At 45.3% G+C, this 17,413-nt stretch overlaps 1 protein-coding gene across 1 annotated transcript in view; it reads right to left on the bottom strand.

Annotated features, from left to right (window-relative positions):
- Positions 1–17,413, bottom strand: part of CSMD2 (CUB and Sushi multiple domains 2) — a 495,411-nt gene that overhangs the window by 86,281 nt on the left and 391,717 nt on the right. Inside the window, exons 29-33 of the mRNA XM_035120356.2 lie at positions 14,852–15,039; positions 8,305–8,499; positions 7,309–7,425; positions 4,341–4,454; positions 1,878–1,973 (exon numbers count right to left, since the gene is read on the bottom strand). Of these exons, the coding sequence (XP_034976247.2) occupies positions 1,878–1,973; positions 4,341–4,454; positions 7,309–7,425; positions 8,305–8,499; positions 14,852–15,039 (710 nt within the window). The remainder of the gene's footprint in view (positions 1–1,877; positions 1,974–4,340; positions 4,455–7,308; positions 7,426–8,304; positions 8,500–14,851; positions 15,040–17,413) is intronic.

Raw genomic sequence — 17,413 nt, 5'->3', positions numbered from 1 at the left:
CCCATTGCTATTCCTCTCCAAAAGGCAATCAGAAACGATTGTGCAGCCCAGGAGAGGCTGCAATTAACTCTCTGGAGGTAAGGCGGCAATTTTTATTTGACTTCATCAGAGCCTTTGATTCGGTTAAATCATTAACAATTGCTATCAAAATCTCTTCCCCCATAATTAGGTACGAGAGTCAACTGAAAGGTTCTCTGATTAGTGCAAAAAAGCGTCAAAAGAAATCAGGGTCGAGCCTTCCTGCGGAGGCTCAAGCTTGCAACTAAGCTGAGCTACCCAGGATATCTAGGGGCTATCAAAAATTATGAAGCCCTCCTAAGGGAGGAACATCTGATGGCTTTGTATGCTTTCCCTACTGGGATAAATCATGCACACCAGAATTGTCATTAATTACGGGCTCCCAATTAAGCCTTTGAAAAACACCACAGGGAAAGATTTATTTTCCCTTCCCTTAGAGTAAAATTGTCAAAAGAATATAAAAGCAGTGTTTTGACTCGCAATAAGAGAGGTATCTAGACCAAAGCCAGAAGGCAAGCACACAGAGGCAGTCTCCTCTCCACCCTTTCCACGGAGGGACATGCAACTGGGGACCTTCCTAAACCTGCCGTTCTCTGCAGAGGGAAGCCATGGCTGAAACACAGCAACGAAGTCAGAGTCTTTGTCTGCCTAGCTCAGTATGGCCTGCACTGACTTGGCAGAGGCTCTCCAAGGTTTCAGGCAGTAGACTCTACCTGTCCCACCTGGATATGGAGATACATAGATAGAATACCCTGCTTTTCTTCCAAACTGGGGTTCAAGGTGGCTTACTGTTTCTTGGTTATGCTCAGAAAGAGGCAGAATTTTGCGACTAGTCAGGGGCAGCTATATATATATAGCTTTGAACATATTTTAGTGGAAAGGGAGTAGGCATTTCAAAAGAAAAATAAACAAGTGAGACCTTCAAAAAAATGTTTCAATGTGGAGTGCTCCTGTTCAAGGTTTCAGCCAGCCATATCCTCTAATAATAATAATAATAATAATAATAATAATAATAATAATAATAAATTTTTATTTATACCCCACCCTCCCCAGTCAAAGACCGGGCTCAGGGCGGCTCACACCAACAGAATTACAATAAAACATAAAAACAATTAATTAAAATACAGATTAAAAAAGTGCAGCCTCATTTCAAGTAGTCCATAAATCCAAGCCATGAGGGAGGAAAACACAGGGGTCAGGCTGAGTCCAACCCAAAGGCCAGGCGGAACAGCTCTGTCTTGCAGGCCCTGCGGAAAGATGACAAATCCCGCAGGGCCCTGGTCTCCTGGGAAAGAGCGTTCCGCCAAGTTGGGGCCAGTACTGAAAAGGCCCTGGCTCTTATAGGATGCTCCATTCACTTCCTCCTCTACTCTGGTTTCCTGTATCCCTACTCAACAGAGAGCCAGCATTTTGTGGCCACTGAGCATACTTGGTTCTCAGTAGACTGTTTTCTGCCCTCTTCATTCCCCTGAGTATGCTGGTAACTCTCTCTATTTCCCTGTCCCTCCTTGTTTGAGCTACAATTCTGTTAACACTCACAAGCTGAGCTCACTACTAGAGGGAATGATGAAGAGCAATGAAAAGCGAGTGGTCTTCTCATCAGGGCACACCTGAGGAGAGACGGGGACAGCAGGAGTGACTGGCATAAATGCATTAACATTGTAGCACTCAGCACAGATTGGTTCTGGATTTAAATCTGCTCCTTGTAATATATTGCACAACCATGCTCCTCTTTGCTCGGTGAGATTTAGGCTATGATCCTCCCAAATAACTCTCTCCTGAGTTACCCTCCCTTGATGGCTTCCACACCACCCAACACGTGCCTCCATTCCAGTTTGGTTATTGATATCTCTGCCTACCTTGGTAGACAAAATGGAAACCTTTGGCTGTGGCTTGACCTTTGGCACTGAACTTGATGAGGATTTGGTTGGTGGTGGCCAAAGGCAAAGATTCACCTAGGGAAGGAGAAAGCACACAACAAAAATAACAACTCCAAAAGAAAATACAATAAAGCGCAGTTCTCACCTAAGTGAAGCCAGGATTGGTCTGGTGCAGCATGCCAATAAGGTGGGAATTTGAATTTTATAGGGCAGGAGAGGGGAACCTCAGGCTTGGAGCCCAAAGGAGGCCTTCCAAGCCTCTTTATTCTGCTTGTCAGACACCCTTGAGGCCATTCTCTCTCCCCAGCCACACTCCTTGCTGGCCTGGTTTTGCACCCTCCTTGAGTGTTTTTGCTTGGTCGGAATGTATCCTTGCTTGCCTAGATGGAGGATAGAGGTGTGTGTGTGTGTGTGTGTGTGTGTGTGTGTGTGTGTGTGTGTGTGTGTAGAAAGCAGCTTATGCAAAATGTCGAATCTTAAGTCTTTGCTCCACCCACTTCTGGCCGCATCCAGCACTGGCATTGACTGTATCTATTATATCTGAAAGCTGCCTTGACTCCCTTGTCAGGGAAAAAGGCAGGATATAAATATGATGATGATGATGATGATGATGTGGCATCTGGAAAGTTACCTGGATGGGAATGCTGTAGGACCATGCTGCTCCAGACAGAAAAGAAGCATTGCTGGAGGACCTCCTGATAATGCTCTCTGAACAGAGTGCTTCCTCCTCTGCTTGTAAGCTTGGATGTGGTCAGGGGGCAGGGGTCTGCCAAGCCTGTAGCCAATTGCCCAGATGCTGGCCCAGAGCTCTCTACCAGCCCAGCAAGAAGAGTGGAGGTAAGCACCTGAGGAGCAAGGTGGAGGCTGGCTCCAGGTGTTTTGATTCCCCTCCCTCTTGCAACTCAGGCTGGGAGGGGGGAGTGAGCTATGAGTGAAGTCTCTACTTGCTGTAAGCCTATGGGACATAAACTATGAAGATGTTTGCCCCCCCCATGTGGTGGGATCACACTCTGCACCTGACATGTCCCTGTGTAATTCAGATATCTTTTGTAACATGGGTGTGCAGAGCCTAAAACGCAAAGAAAGGATTGCAATGTATCCCCATTCCTGTATTGCGAGTGATAAAGGCCTGTGTCTTATTGGGTTTCCAATATAGTACCAGTGGGATGTTACTTCCCATATGGCAAGAGGCTGAGGATGGGGTCGATCAACAAAACACTAAGAAGTTGTGCCACAGTCACGTTTACTCAGGTGTAGGGCACCTTCATGAACCACTGGAAGTGGGGTCACACTTCTAATCCTGCCGCAATGTTGCATCACCATTGTTGTGCTGCTCTGACCTCTGCACCTTAAGTACGGAGGCTTATAAAGGGAGCCCTTTGCAAGAGCAACAACTACTTGTGCAAAGGCTCCAGGGCTCAGCCATCCTCACAAAAGATGCAATTTCCCAGACAAATGATGCAGCTGGAAGCATTCATGATGTTATATATTTCCGTTTCCTATTGGCACAGCTCTTTCTACCGTCCATTAAACATCAAGCATGGAGCTTCACAATACTGCACTGCAGGGCAAGTATGTTACGGGCCTTCTCCTGACTCCCCACTAAGCTGTCACCCTGCCCCACGTCCACCCTATTCTCAGCTCCCCTCTAATTTCAGTGCTCTCCCACAAGTCAAGCTTCTATATATGCATTCCATGCCTACCCCCAGGGAAGTGTAGCCCAGATTTCAGTTATGCTAGGCACGAATGTACCAGGCATCCTCTACAAAAGGCTTTGTCTATAGCAGCTGCCTGTTCCCCCCACCCCCACCCCACTTTACAGAGTGCAACCCAACAAGCGTACACTTTTACACAAACACTTGCACATGTGTAGAGACAGCTTGTACCTGCGCTCAGTTCCCTGCATGAACAAGCCTCTTATCACTGCTTCGGCAACAGGCAAAGATGTTCTTTTTCTTTTTCTGGAGGCCACCGATAAGATATTATGATACTGTACTGCTAAATCTGTTTTTAATGTTTATGTGATTTTTATTGCGTGTGGGGGTTTAAATACGTTGGTTGTAAATTGCTTCAGGGTGTTTGAGTGGGAAGCAACATAAAAACTGAACAAATTCACCCACTCCCCCTCACAAGAACAAAGCAAGTGATCTGCTGGATCAGACCAAAGGCCCATCCAGTCGAGCATTCTGCTCTGAAAGGCACACTAGCAGGACAGGAGGGCAATATCACTCTCCCGCTCATATGCCCCAACAACTGGAATTCAGCCGCATATGTCAAAATCACTTAGGGCATCTCCTCAGGGCTACCTGTTGCTGTGGCCCTCAGTTTTCTCTCCACACTACTGAATGAGTCCTGAGCAGTATGACCCAAGCAAGCTTAGGATCTTAGGGAGCCTTTCTGTCTCCAAGAGGGAGATGGGTAAGAGGGGGAACATACTCTTACCAGTGTGAGAACCAGAGAGGGAGCTGAGGAGACGGGAGTGCTGGTTGGGTCCATCATGCACTTCGATGATATCATGGAGAGCGGTCTGGAAGAAGGCAAACTGACCAAACACCACTGTCAATGAAGCACATTTGGTGCAATTAAAGAGCAGATTAAAGACTAGACGTTTACCACCACTCCAATGAAGCCACAGAGACACAACAGAGTAGTATTGGCATACCACAAAGTATGTAGAATCACAACAACAACAAAATCAATGTCTAACAATGATTCTTTAGGGGAAGCCATAACTATTTAATGTGGTACTGCTTTGAATGTATAGTGCAGATGGAGCCTTAGTTGGATAAAAACCCTTTGTGGTTTTAGCTACCTCTGTCCATACTGATGTGGGGCTTTATTATTTTATATTTTAAAGTATGGCTGGTTTGTATTATGTAATGTATAACCCTGCCCTTTTATATCTACACAGATGAAGGGCGCATTATAAATATTTAAAATCAATCTTGATGTGTAAGAACACAGATTGTGGATTGGAGGAGCTTTGGGTGCTCAGCAATGAGCCCAAAATTCAGATCTAGAAGCCCCACTGGAAATGAATGGAAGCTGCACAGGAGTACCACTTGTTTGGATTGTGCCCAGAAAAAGGCAGTCAATGTTTAGTCCCATCAGCTCCCCCAAATGCTTTCATTGTAGATACGTCTAGCAGATTCCACCCCCTCAAAAATTAGGGGGAAATAAATAACAGGCAGCTCATTAGTCCATTTTATTTATTTCTTTTCAAAATACTACCTTCTGAGGGCTTTGGGTTATTTATGCATATCTATTTTTTCCCCAAAGCATAACAGCAGTTTTTGACTCAAAACCCTGAGGCTCAAGTTCTTGTTGTTGTCACTTTTTTTTTTTTGCATGCTAGATTTGTTATTTGCAGCTTGTAAATGCCCATTTACAGATTCACAAGTGCCTCGCTCTCTTGTTAGGAAATTTCAGCAGTGAAGCCAGCGGCAATGTTTGTGATCTTTGCAAAATCAGCTGTTGCGCTGGGATGCTGCAGGGAGCCCCGATCTTCTCCCAATGCCCCCTCAGGTAATCTCCAAGGAAGCTTCTCCACAGTCCTTTCTTGTTAGACTTTGTGGCACAACTTGTGAAGCCTGGATAATGCTACATCCAATAGGTCCAAGCTGGTGTCCTTCTGAGCTTGCTAGATTGCAACTCCCATCAGGCACTGCATCATACGGCCAGGCTGGCTGGGGCCAATGAGAGTTGCAATCCCTGGTAGGCTGCTTAATAATAATAATAATAATAATAATTAATAATAATATATTGTTATTATTTATATCCCTCCCATCTGGCTGGGTTTCCCCAGCCACTCTGGGCGGCTTCCAACAGAAAAATGAAATGAAATAATCTATTAAACATTAAAAGCCTTCCCAAACAGGGCTGCCTTCAGATGTCTTCTAAAAATCTGGTAGCTGTTTTTCTCTTTGACATCTGATGGGAGGGCGTTCCACAGGGCAGGCGCCACCACCGAGAAGGCCCTCTGCCTGGTTCCCTGCAACTTGGCTTCTCGCAACGAGGGAACCACCAGAAGGCCCTCAGTACTGGACCTCAGTGTCCGGGCAGAACGATGGGGGTGGAGACGCTCCTTCAGGTATACTGGACCAAGGCCGTTTAGGGCTTTAAAGGTCAGCACCAACACTTTGAACTGTGCTCGGAAACGTACTGGGAGCCTATGTAGATCTTTCAAGACCGGTGTTATGTGGTCTCGGTGGCCGCTTCCAGTCACCAGTCATTGGGCCTAAGTCATTGGGCCACATTGGCATGTCTATCTGGTGGTGGTGGGTGGCAGCAGTCTCCAGTAAGTGTCAAGAGAAAAGGCACCTTTTAAATTTTCCACAATAGGCCCATCACAGCATCTCTCAATCGCAGGCAGGCCACCTTAGGATGCCTGAAACCGCCCAAGGATGCTACATGCTGATACTCGTCCTGATTTCATGCTGCAAGGGTAGCTAACAGGGTGCCTTCCAGATGTTGGTGTTGGACTCCAGCTCCCAACACCCATACCCGGCAATGGTCAAGTATGATGGGAGATGTAGTTCAACAACATCTAGAGCAGTGTTTCTCAACCAGTGTGCCTCCAGATGTTTTGGGACTACAACTCCCATCATCCCTAGCTAGCAAGACCAGTGGTCAGGAATGATGGGAGTTGTAGTCCCAAAACATCTGGAGGCACACTGGTTGAGAAACACTGATCTAGAGGGCACCACATTGGTCACCCTTGTTCTGTGGAACCCTGGAAGTATCAATCTCCCCTAACAAAGTGTGGCTGCAGGGGACAATTGTACGATTTCTAGAGCTCAAACAGTGGAGGCTTTAGACCCCTGCAATAGTTCTCCACTGAATACTTTTGGCTGAAAAGTTTGGGCCACTGAATCTCCAGGGCTGGTTCCAGGTTTCTGGGGGCACAGGATTTTAGTGGGCTCCTTTTGCCCTTGCTTTCTTCTCAAACCACACTCCTCGTCCCTCTTGGCCTTTAAAGCAAAACTAATCATGGCAATCCTCTTCTGTCAGAGAAAAACAACACAACATTTTGAACTTTTGAACTGATGTGTGCCATTTTGTCATCAGTGAATGGCCACACCGCTCCCACACATCTAAAATTAATCCTTGGGTCTCTGCGCTATAAAGTGTATACACTGCTGCATGCAAATTAAAATATTCCACTAGACCAGTCCTCAACAACTTGGTGGCCTCCAGGCGTTTCAGACTATTCCTCCCAACAGCCTTAGGGACCAGTGGAATATAGTCTTCTGGAGGGAAAATTGCCAATTGTGTTGCTTCTTATTACACTTCTCCCATCAAGTGGCACTTTTATTTCCTGTCTCAGGAAACAAAGATGTCATCTGCTGGGCGTGAACTGTGACAACGTGAGCAATCTAACAACCAGGGCTTGTGAACACCAAGAATATACCATAGTCTTTGGGCACAACGATGAAATACAGGCACACTTGTCCACTGGTGTAGTTCTGAGGATAGTTTGGAGACAGGACGACACCATCTGATCCTGTGTACTGACCGCCACATGGTGCTGGAATGGGCGAAAAACAACAGCAACAATCAATTTGTCTGTCTGTCCTGCAGCACGTGCTTTTCTCTTTCCATCCCCCTATGTTTTTAAAGATGTTGGACGATGCATTCTCTTAATACAATGCCCAGCAAGCAGTAGGAACCCTGCAGTATCTCATTAAGGAAATACAGGAATCCACCCTTAGCAGAACTTGTGCCTGATACATATTTTCATTACAAACTCTGTGTCATCAACTGGAAGATTTATCACCATGATGTAGGGTCTGTTTGATCTCAAAAGCTGTTGCGAGCAGCATCTTGAACTATGTGGGTTGTTGAGATGTGGAGTGGGGTACGCATGGGTGGTAACTGCTTGAACTGCTCTGCTATGATTTTGGATGCATAACCATCTGTACCCGTGCAACAGCAATGCTCACATGATGCAACCTGAAGCTGCCCTGGGCAGCTTTGGGAGGAGCAGAAGGAAGGAATTTTCCTTTATATATAATTATTCCTTATAGATCTGGTAGGTCACTGAGGTCTGTGCGAGTGCTCCTTCTGCAAGTTTCAAAGATATCAGAAGCACAGTAACTTGAAGCAGGGCTTTCGCAGTGTGGCTGCCCACTCTGTGAAATAGCACTCCTGTAGAGATACAACAAGTATCCAGTATTTGCACTTTTTGGAAACAAACAAGTACGTTTTTTTTGTTCTGACAGCCTTTCTCAACTGCATGAACGGGTCTCTGCCATAAGTGCCTCTTTTGTATCTATTGTTTTACTTAAAATATACCAGCTATCTAAAACCGTTTTCAAGCTGTTTTTATTGTACGTTGCCTTGAGACACATGTGCAGAAGGTGATAACTAAATAGAAAGAAGTCCACTTCCACTCCACCCTGCTCACCTGTACACGTTGGTCTTGGTTTGTTCCACACAGGTTTTCCATCTCCTCCCATAATGCATGTCAAGGTAGACACTCCCTCAATCACGTAGCCACTGCCGCAGTAGTAGGTGATTGTGGATCCCAATTTCAACTCGCTACCAGCCCGGGTGCCATTCTTAATCAAACCAGGATCGAAGCAAGATTCTCTGGGGTTTTCTGGAACAATAAATTGCCAGGATATTACTTGTTTACTGCTAGCAACCCCCCCCCCTGCTTTGTCTTACTGAATAAAACAAAGCGCCAAAGGATCCTCTCAGGAAAGAATGCAGGATGGTTTATGGAAAACATATTCTGGAGCACCTAATGACTACCTATGGAACACGGCTTCAGCAGGCTTCAGCCTTTGAATCCCTGTTGAAAACTTTTCTGTTCCATCAGGCTTATGCAGGCAATACACACTGCTATACACACTTAATGAGAAACATGCCCTTTGGAATTCCATCAGGCTTTCCTTCTGAAGAGACCTCTATAGGATTGAAATATGTCTCAATTTATATATAAGTAATTCAGAGAGGAAAAAATGAATCCAGAAAAAGTGTGCTCCTTTTCTCTATTCTCCCCTCATCTCCTCCTGATTTTTGTATGCATGAAATATAATTAGGGGCTTTGATTAATCCATAGCTTTTGTCGTTTGAAAATTGCTCATTAAAAGCCCGGGGCTTTTAATTGTATTTTATTTTAATTGTGAACAGCGTGGCCCTGGAACAATAAGAAAATGTGCCCTGAAATTAGATTGTCATGGTTCTTTTAAAAAACACAAAAACCCACCACTTCCCCCATACCTCACCTATTCTCCCTCAAAAGATCCAAGATCTTATGTCCTCATTAGGTGTAAAAAGTCGGATACTGTATTGTCACCTCATCTTCTTTGCCACTTGTTTCTGCTCCATTAGCTAAGCCCATTCTGCTAATTTACAGCCTCAACTGAGTTTCCAGTAACTACAAACAGAAGCCATATTCCCAAAATAGTAAACCTCTAAGGCAGTGTTTCCTCAAAACCATTTGGCCTTCTAAATTTGTTGAGCTCAGCCCTCACACGCTGGCAGCAACCACCTGTTCCAAGGTGGATGTGAAGAGATCCATGCATACAGTCACACTCATTCAACCAGTTGCATGCAAGGGTCTCTGGATCTGGGTAGCAATCATTTCCTTTAGATAAGAAAGTGAGAATTGGATATATCCGATGGCTCAGGAATGTAGGGAGCTGCCTTGTGCCAAGTCAGACAACCCATCCAGTTTAGTATTGACAACACTGGCTGCCAGTGGCTTTCCAGGGTTTCAAATAGGAGTCTATTCCTTCTCTAACTAAAGAGGATAAGAGAGCCCTGTGGCATCAACCAAAAGACACATCTAGGCCAGTATCCTCTTTTCACAGCAGCTGACCAGATCCATATGGGATGTCTGCAAGCAGCTTTTCACATGCATGATTTCCAGCAACTAGTATTCAGAAGCATCCTGCCTCTGGAGAACATAGCCACTGGGCTACAAAGCTTGCCAGAATATTGATGATTCAAAGGCTTCACATGTTTCTAAAGTGCTTCAAGCCACAATTCAGAATGGTTTGGGCCTATTAAGTCCTATATGGTTTGGGGCCAGGATATCTGAAGAAGCAACGGCTTCCTGTTCCTTCACTGAGAAGGGTGGCATCAGGTGGCATCAGGTGGAGCTGCTGTATGACATGAATGAGAAAGACACTGCTCGGATAAAGCCTGTGACCAGGAGCAGCTCTATCTCCTTGGGACGGGACTGGAAGGGCAGAAGGCAGAGAGCCCGGCAGAAGGTGGAGCCAGAGAGCCAATGAGTGGCAAAAACAACTAAGTCTTGTTTTGTTCCCATCCGCATCTCTGCTGAGTTCTACAAGAGGAAACACTGACAGGGAGGAGGAGGAGGAGGAAGCTGACAGCTAGAGCCACCCTTTGGAACTGTTGTAAGAAAGAAGGCAAGTGAGTGGAGAATAGCTGAGGGAAGACTGTAGCTGGTGGGACGGCACCCCATTTGCCCTAAAGGAGCAACCTCTTCTGACTATGAGATTGCCTTGATGACGATACGCAGCGAACGCCTCCCTGCAGGCAACTCCAGCCCCAAGCCACAAAGTAAAAATTAAAATGTTGCCTTTCTTGTCTGCAGTGTTGACTTCTAGGGAATATTATTATCAGGCCCTTTTTCCACGCTAAAGAAACTCTCACCCCTACAGGCTTCCTGCCACCATTCAGTGCCTCTATCTCTCACTCCCCCCCCCACTTGTTATTCTGAAGAGCCGTGGTGCCTTTCATGTAAGGAGCTGAAGCAGCTACTACCGCTTGACACTCTGCCTCCCACTCAGCTGTCAGGCATCTTAGGTCTTCCTCTTGATCTCTGCCTCTGCGCTCCCTTTGAGAGAAAAAATGAAATGAAACCATACTGCACAATGTTGTGCTTTGTTGCTGGAAAAAGAGGTGGGGAGGGGGATATTCCTTGACCAACTGTCCTCCTGCCCCCTTGGCATTTTCATAGAGATGTCTTCTCTCTTTACTTTTATTCCTTCTTTAGCTTGGAGATGGAGGAGAATGTCAATTGATCTGCACTTTGAAGCAAACTGACCTAATTTGCAAACTCCTGGCCCAATACGCAGATCAGACAGTAATTATCCTTCAGGATTTTGCACTTCTCTGAATGCTGAGATACAGTTTGTGGCTCAAAAGTGTTTATAATATGTTGAGAAATGTGCACACTGAGATAAAATACATGTTTAATTGAGCATTTTGTGATAAAAAAACTTATCTAAGTACTATGTATATATGAATTGCGCATTAAAAAGAATCACAAAAAAGAACAACGACCCCCCACCCCTCATATCTTAGGAACAATGGAAGCTGCCTTATTCTGAGTCAGATCATTGGTCCATCCTCTCATTTTCATCTACAATCAGGGGCCGCAGTTCTCCCGGATTTCAGTTCAAAATATTTCCCACCCCTACCTGGAGATGCTGGGGATTGAACTTGGGAGCCTTTGCATGCAAGCAGATGCTCTACCACTGAGCTATGGCTCTGCCTCTTAGCTCCTGCAGTCTTTAATGTCCCCTCACTGGATGTAATGAAGTGACATGGCTCCATTACATCCAAAAATCCAGAGTTGAGTCCCTAAAGCAGCTGGAATCTTGCATGGAATCTCCCATCTCTTGCGGGGGCTCAATTGGTGCCAGCGCCTTCTGTCAAGAGTTTGGGTGTAACCTTCGAAGTCTCCCTTTCCATGGAGGCTCAGGTTGCAGCCACAGCTAAGGTGGCATTTTCCCATCTCCGCCGTATCAAGCAGTTGGTCCCTTACCTTTCTCACCCTGATCTGGCCACAGTGATCCATGCGACGGTCATCTCCAGGCTTGATTATTGTAACTCGCTTTACGTGGGGCTGCCCTTGAAGCTGACCCAGAAACTCCAGCGGGTGCAGAATACCGCAGCAAGGCTCCTTACCGGGTCCCTGCCCTGGGACCACATTCATCCAGTGCTTTACCAGCTGCACTGGCTACCGGTGGAGTACAGGATTAGATTTAAGGTGCTGGTTTTAACCTTTAAAGCCCTACGTGGCTTAGGACCCTCGTACCTACAGGGTCTGGCGTGCTATGGTCCATGGGGTCATGAAGAGTCGGACACGACTAAACAACTAAACAACAACAACAACCTACAGGGCCGCTTCTCCTGTTATGCCCTGCGGAGGACCTTAAGGTCCACAAAGAACAACATTTTGGAGATCCCGAGCCATAAGCTGGTTAGATTGGTCTCAACTAGGGCCAGGGCCTTTTCACCACTGGCCCCGACTTGGTGGAACACTCTCTCATAGGAGACCAGGGCCCTGTGGGATTTGACATCTTTCCGCAAGGCCTGCAAGACGGAGCTGTTCCGCCTGGCCTTTGGGCTGGACTCAGTCTGACCCCTATGTTTTCCTCCCTTATGGTTTTGATTTGGGCTGCTTTAAATTCAGGCTGCATTTAAAATTTTTAAATTTAAACTGTATTTTAACATGTATTTTAATTAATTGTTTTTTCTTTTATGTCTTATTGTAATTTTACTGGTGTCAGCTGCCCTGAGCCCGGTTTTGACTGGGGAGAGTGGGGTATAAATAAATCTATTATTATTATTAGCCTCCTTCCAGCAACTCTTGCAGCCAAGCTGGTGCCAATTGTATTGCTTTCCTTTCCTTCGGACCACATCAGTGAGGCCAAGAGGGAGAGGATCTTGTTGGCTGGGCTGCCCAAGACATCCATACACACTACCCAGGCTTGTGCCTGGGAGAGGTCGCTTTGGTGCTGCAAAAGCAGCGAAAACAATGCGGGAGCCAGCAGTTGTGAGTTATAATCTCTACCTGATTGGCATATGGTGTGTGTGCTATGGGTTGCCTTTGTTGGTGGGATAGCCATGGTCTGCCTGGACAGCGCACCCAGAGGAAGCTCTACAGAGACTCATAAACCATTTTGCACAAGCATGCAGGGGGTTCAGCCTCACCATCAGTTTTACGAAGACCAACATCCTGGGTCAGGACATCACCAGCACTCCATGTATCAGCTCCAGTGGCCACATGCTTGTTCTCACTTTGAAGGAGCTTCAACCTTGCAATCACTTTGGGTGCCCTTTTTAAAACTAGTGCTAAGTGAATGCCTAAAAGGAGCAACAGCTAAACAGGTTTAATTGGCTGCATGTAAATAATCAATAATTGAGGTTTTTTTAAAAAACAAAACAAAAACCAAACCCTAAATTTGTTATTCCTAGGTGTGGAGATGGGGAGGGGACAGGCGGTATATTTTAAAAACATGGCTTACTAACCTGGGGCTGGCTGACAGATTAGTTTATCCTGAGATTAAAAGTCCCCAAACTGACATAAGGCTCATGTTCAAGAAGTGAAAGAGGCTGACAGTGTGTTAAAACAGAACTGGCAATAGGTGGCATAGATGGGGCAGTGGGGCGGGGAGAGAGGGGTCAATCTCTTTCACCCTTGAGTAAGTTATGGTGTGACTAATGAGACTTCTGCTGGGTGGAGTTTGATGCAGAAAACACACACGACATATTTAAACTGGCTTAAGTCCAGTGGGTTTAACAGTCATCCTTTCTGCCCTGGTGAAACCTGAGAAGCATAACTGACTTTGTGTGTGTTGACAGTGGGAGTAAGACAGAGCTACAGATTCTCTGGAAGTGAATCACCACCCTCAAGAGGCAATACATCCTGGGCCAGCCCTGGGGACGGCCTGAGCTTGGCTGGACAATGCCCCATTTGCCCTAATGGAGTAATCTCTAATGCAGCTGGGATCTTCTTAAATTCCTTCTTGGTTCTGAGCCTTGTCAGCCTGCAACAACTCAGTTTGCTATTAGAGGGAGTGATGGGGCTCAGGTGAGACTTGGAATCGGGACTTCCAAGATTACAGTTCGTTCTCTCAACAGCCGCACTGCATTAATTCTCAAATGGAACTAAATTCACCACAGAGAGGTCTGACTCTGGAGCAAAGTTTCTTGTTATTCCCCCCCCCCCCTTGAACAAGCCAGAGTTGAAGGGGGAGAGAGAGAGAGAGGGCAGGACACCCAAATTCCTTTTTAAGAATGACACCTGTGCATTCCACATTAAGTCAAAAGAGGTTCCCCCCCACCCCACTGCGAACAAATCTTTAATCCTGCTGCAACACACAGAGTGGTGCATCTGGTTAACCCCCCAGTGCTCTCCAAGTGCTCTGGAGGCTGAAAGCTGAGAGGAAGTGGCAAAGGGGACGCTCTGCTCTTTGAAGGGTTGCAAATGTGGGATGGGATTAGTCAAATGCAGAGAAGAAATGGAAGGGGAAAGAAGATGGAATATATACACCTGTACAATCCCACTTCGTTCCCTCTGCAGATGTTCCTCACCAGGCATCCTCTTAGGAGATTATGCTTTTGGTTTTTTTAAAAAATAAATTGCTCCCTTGCCCCCCTTGAAAATGTTAGGTGGTGTGATTCTCAGCTAAATGGCAGCAGGTTTATACATGAAAATCAGCAGTGTTTAATATTTCCTTTAAAACAAAAACTGCTCCTGAAGCTGCAATCAGTCTTTTAAACCTGGTTTTGAAATTCTGATGGCTTTCCTTCTAAATGTGCACTATACTGCCTTTACATGAGACTAGAGGCTCAATTCATGTCATTTCCAGGTAGTGTCGGGAGACACCCTTGCCTGAAACCCTGGACAGCCACTGCCAAACAGTATAGGCAAAACTGAGCTGGATGGACCAATGGATTAGCTCAGCTTCCTATGTCCTCTGCCCCACTGCTTTCTGTTGCTTCCCTCCACCATGGTGCAAGCTCCCTTTCCTCTCACTCTCTCCTGCACAGATGTCTCTCTAACCCCTCCCCCCTCCCCCCAATGCAATGCTCATGACAAGGCTTCGCTGCCACAATGGCAATATAACATAGATGTCTGCTGAATTAAATGCGACTAGGGACTGATAGCAAAAGATAGGGCAGGATTAAGAAAATGGTAGAGATAATAACAACGTAGCTATCTCCTAGAATTTGACACACACCTGTGTAATAGATTACAAATCCCATGTTGCTGACGGAGGCGTCACTCCGGAAGGCCAAGAAGAGGTTATTGCTGCTGCTCTCAATCCTCTCTGGTAGCTGAGTGTCGTAGAAACTCCCAATTAGGGGGCTAAGCGAGCTGGGACCATCATAGATGTGCAAGAAATCATATCCTGGTTCCAAATTGAAACTGATGGAGAAGGTAGGAGGGGGGGGGGAAACACACCCATCAGTGTTAGATATATTACCATTACCACCACTGCGGCCAAGTATATTTCTCAGTTAGTTGCCCCTCTATTAAAATGACACTAGAATTAAGTGATAAACTAAAATGGAGTTGGGAAATATTTTTCTGTCACACACACACACACACACACACACACACACACCATATATCTCTCCATCATTTATGCAGGCAAGGGAATGGGATAATCAAAGTCCAAGGTCACATTCCAACCAGGCAAAGTACCAATGGAGGGCACAAAGCAGGGGCCAGGATAGGGTGTAGCTCAGAGTCCTGAGAAGCAAAGACAATGGGCTGCATTTGGCCCCTTGGCCTAGGTTCACACACCAAGCAAAACAGAAAATAATGACGGGCTTCAGCACAGCAAACCTTTATCATCATTTTCAGCCAGCAGCCATAAGATAAACATCATGAATAAAAATTCAAGCTCAAAATAGGGGAGAAGAAAACAACAGCAACTAAAAGTTGAAACTTAATTTCAGTTTTGCTTGAAATAGCATCAAATCCAAATATACCAATGACTGAAACATCACCATGGCAATTAACTACCAAGTCTGAAATAGCTTTTACTTGGATTCTTGAGTGTAGAGAGAAGCCCCATGGGTCACATAAGAGTTTGCGTCATACAAGAGGTAACTTAACTTTTTCTAAAAAAACAGAGAAATTGGAAGTGGGATAAAATAGCTCTTTGAAATTGGGAGCGTGACTCAAGATAGGGGAAAAAAGGGGGAACTGTATTAATGTGGAAGGAAGGTCTTCCAATGCAGAAGCTCCAGAAATACAAACTCATTGTGCCAATGGAACCCAATGGGATCTGCTGGCATGGCTTAAAAGTGAATGGTTGTGAAGGTTTCTCAGAGCCTGCAGAATGGAACGGTAGCCAGATAGGAGGTTCTATTATGGTCATGTTAAGATTTACAGCACGAGATAGGAAAAAAAAAATAAGAATTTGCCCATCAAATAGAATGTTTTGATTTTTAAAAATGCAGCCTCAGAATGTAAACACCAGCTTCAGAAAGGGCCTGAAGATCTGCTGGAACTGAGATGGAGTCTACAGTCATTGGCCCTCTATGTGGAGGCATATCGTGGGGAAGAGGAATAGGATTGTGCCTCCTGAACCACACCCCAATGTCATGCATCTGCCCTGCCCTGCTCCTTTGAGCTCCACATGTTTGGCAAAAGCTTAAAGGGGAGGCAGATAACCTTGCAAAGGATCCTCCACACAATATGGAACTCTAATCTGTGCAAGGCTGCAAATCATGCTGTGGAGCCTCCCTAGGTAGAGCCACCTCACCTTTCAGACTTTCGTCCCCCAATGCACCGAAGTCAAGGAGACGTGGAAGTCTGGAGATGAGGCCAGTGCCAAAGCCCTTCATCCCCCGCTTCATTACAGTGTTGGCCCTTCATGTGGCTACTTACATGAAAAGGGCTCTCACATTAAAACAACAATATACTGATACACAATAAAAGCAGCATGAAGGAAAAATACAAAGCATGCTTCCCTGGAATTCATTTGGAAGAGTGACAGGATACTGATTTAATAAACAATTTATAAATCCAATTCCATCTATCATCTATCTATCTATCTATCTATCTATCTATCTATCTATCTATCTATCTATCATCTATCTATCTATATGAATGTATTATGCACTGTTCTAGTTACAGGTAGGTAGCCGTGTTGGTCTGATGTAGTTGAAAAAAAATGTAAAAAAAAAATCCTTCCAGCAGCACCTTAGAGATCAACTAAGTTTGTCATTCGTATGAGCTTTCATGTGCATGCACACTTCTTCAGATATCTGAAGTGTTGTTGTCACTTGCCAGCAAAAAGGCAGCAGAAAAGGCCTCCTGGTGGATCTGTAAAGTGCTACTACTGCAAAGCATGGTCTAGTGCCTCCCACCCCATTGATCTCACTTCAGCAAATGAGGTGGTGAGGAGAGGAGAGAGAGGGAGCAAAGTAGCATTTTTAGGGCCTTAACAAATAGGGATAATACAAGCTGGGGTTTCAACTTTGGCTAATATGTTTATCACACTGGCAACACACTGGTTAATAAATACTCCAAGAAAAAGCAAAGCGTATCTGTGTAACAACTTTTACAACCCTTTGGTTACTTCCCATCTCCATTTCCAAGTTTGCAACAGCTGAAACTGAACTCAAAAGTTAGGCTGAGAAATGTTTTTGCCCAGAAAGATTTATCACTGTTGACAAAAATCTGCACCGTGACAATGAGGAATGTTCTCACCCAAAAAGATTTATCATTGTTGACAAAAGCTTCACCCTGCTAAAAGCAGAATTAAAATCTGGCCAATGTTACAAAA

The sequence above is a fragment of the Zootoca vivipara genome, chromosome 6 (genome assembly GCF_963506605.1).
Source record: "Zootoca vivipara chromosome 6, rZooViv1.1, whole genome shotgun sequence".
Taxonomy (NCBI): Eukaryota; Metazoa; Chordata; class Lepidosauria; order Squamata; family Lacertidae; genus Zootoca; species Zootoca vivipara.
The sequence above is the reverse complement of the archived record's forward strand: the minus strand, read 5'-3'. Positions and strand labels throughout refer to the sequence as shown.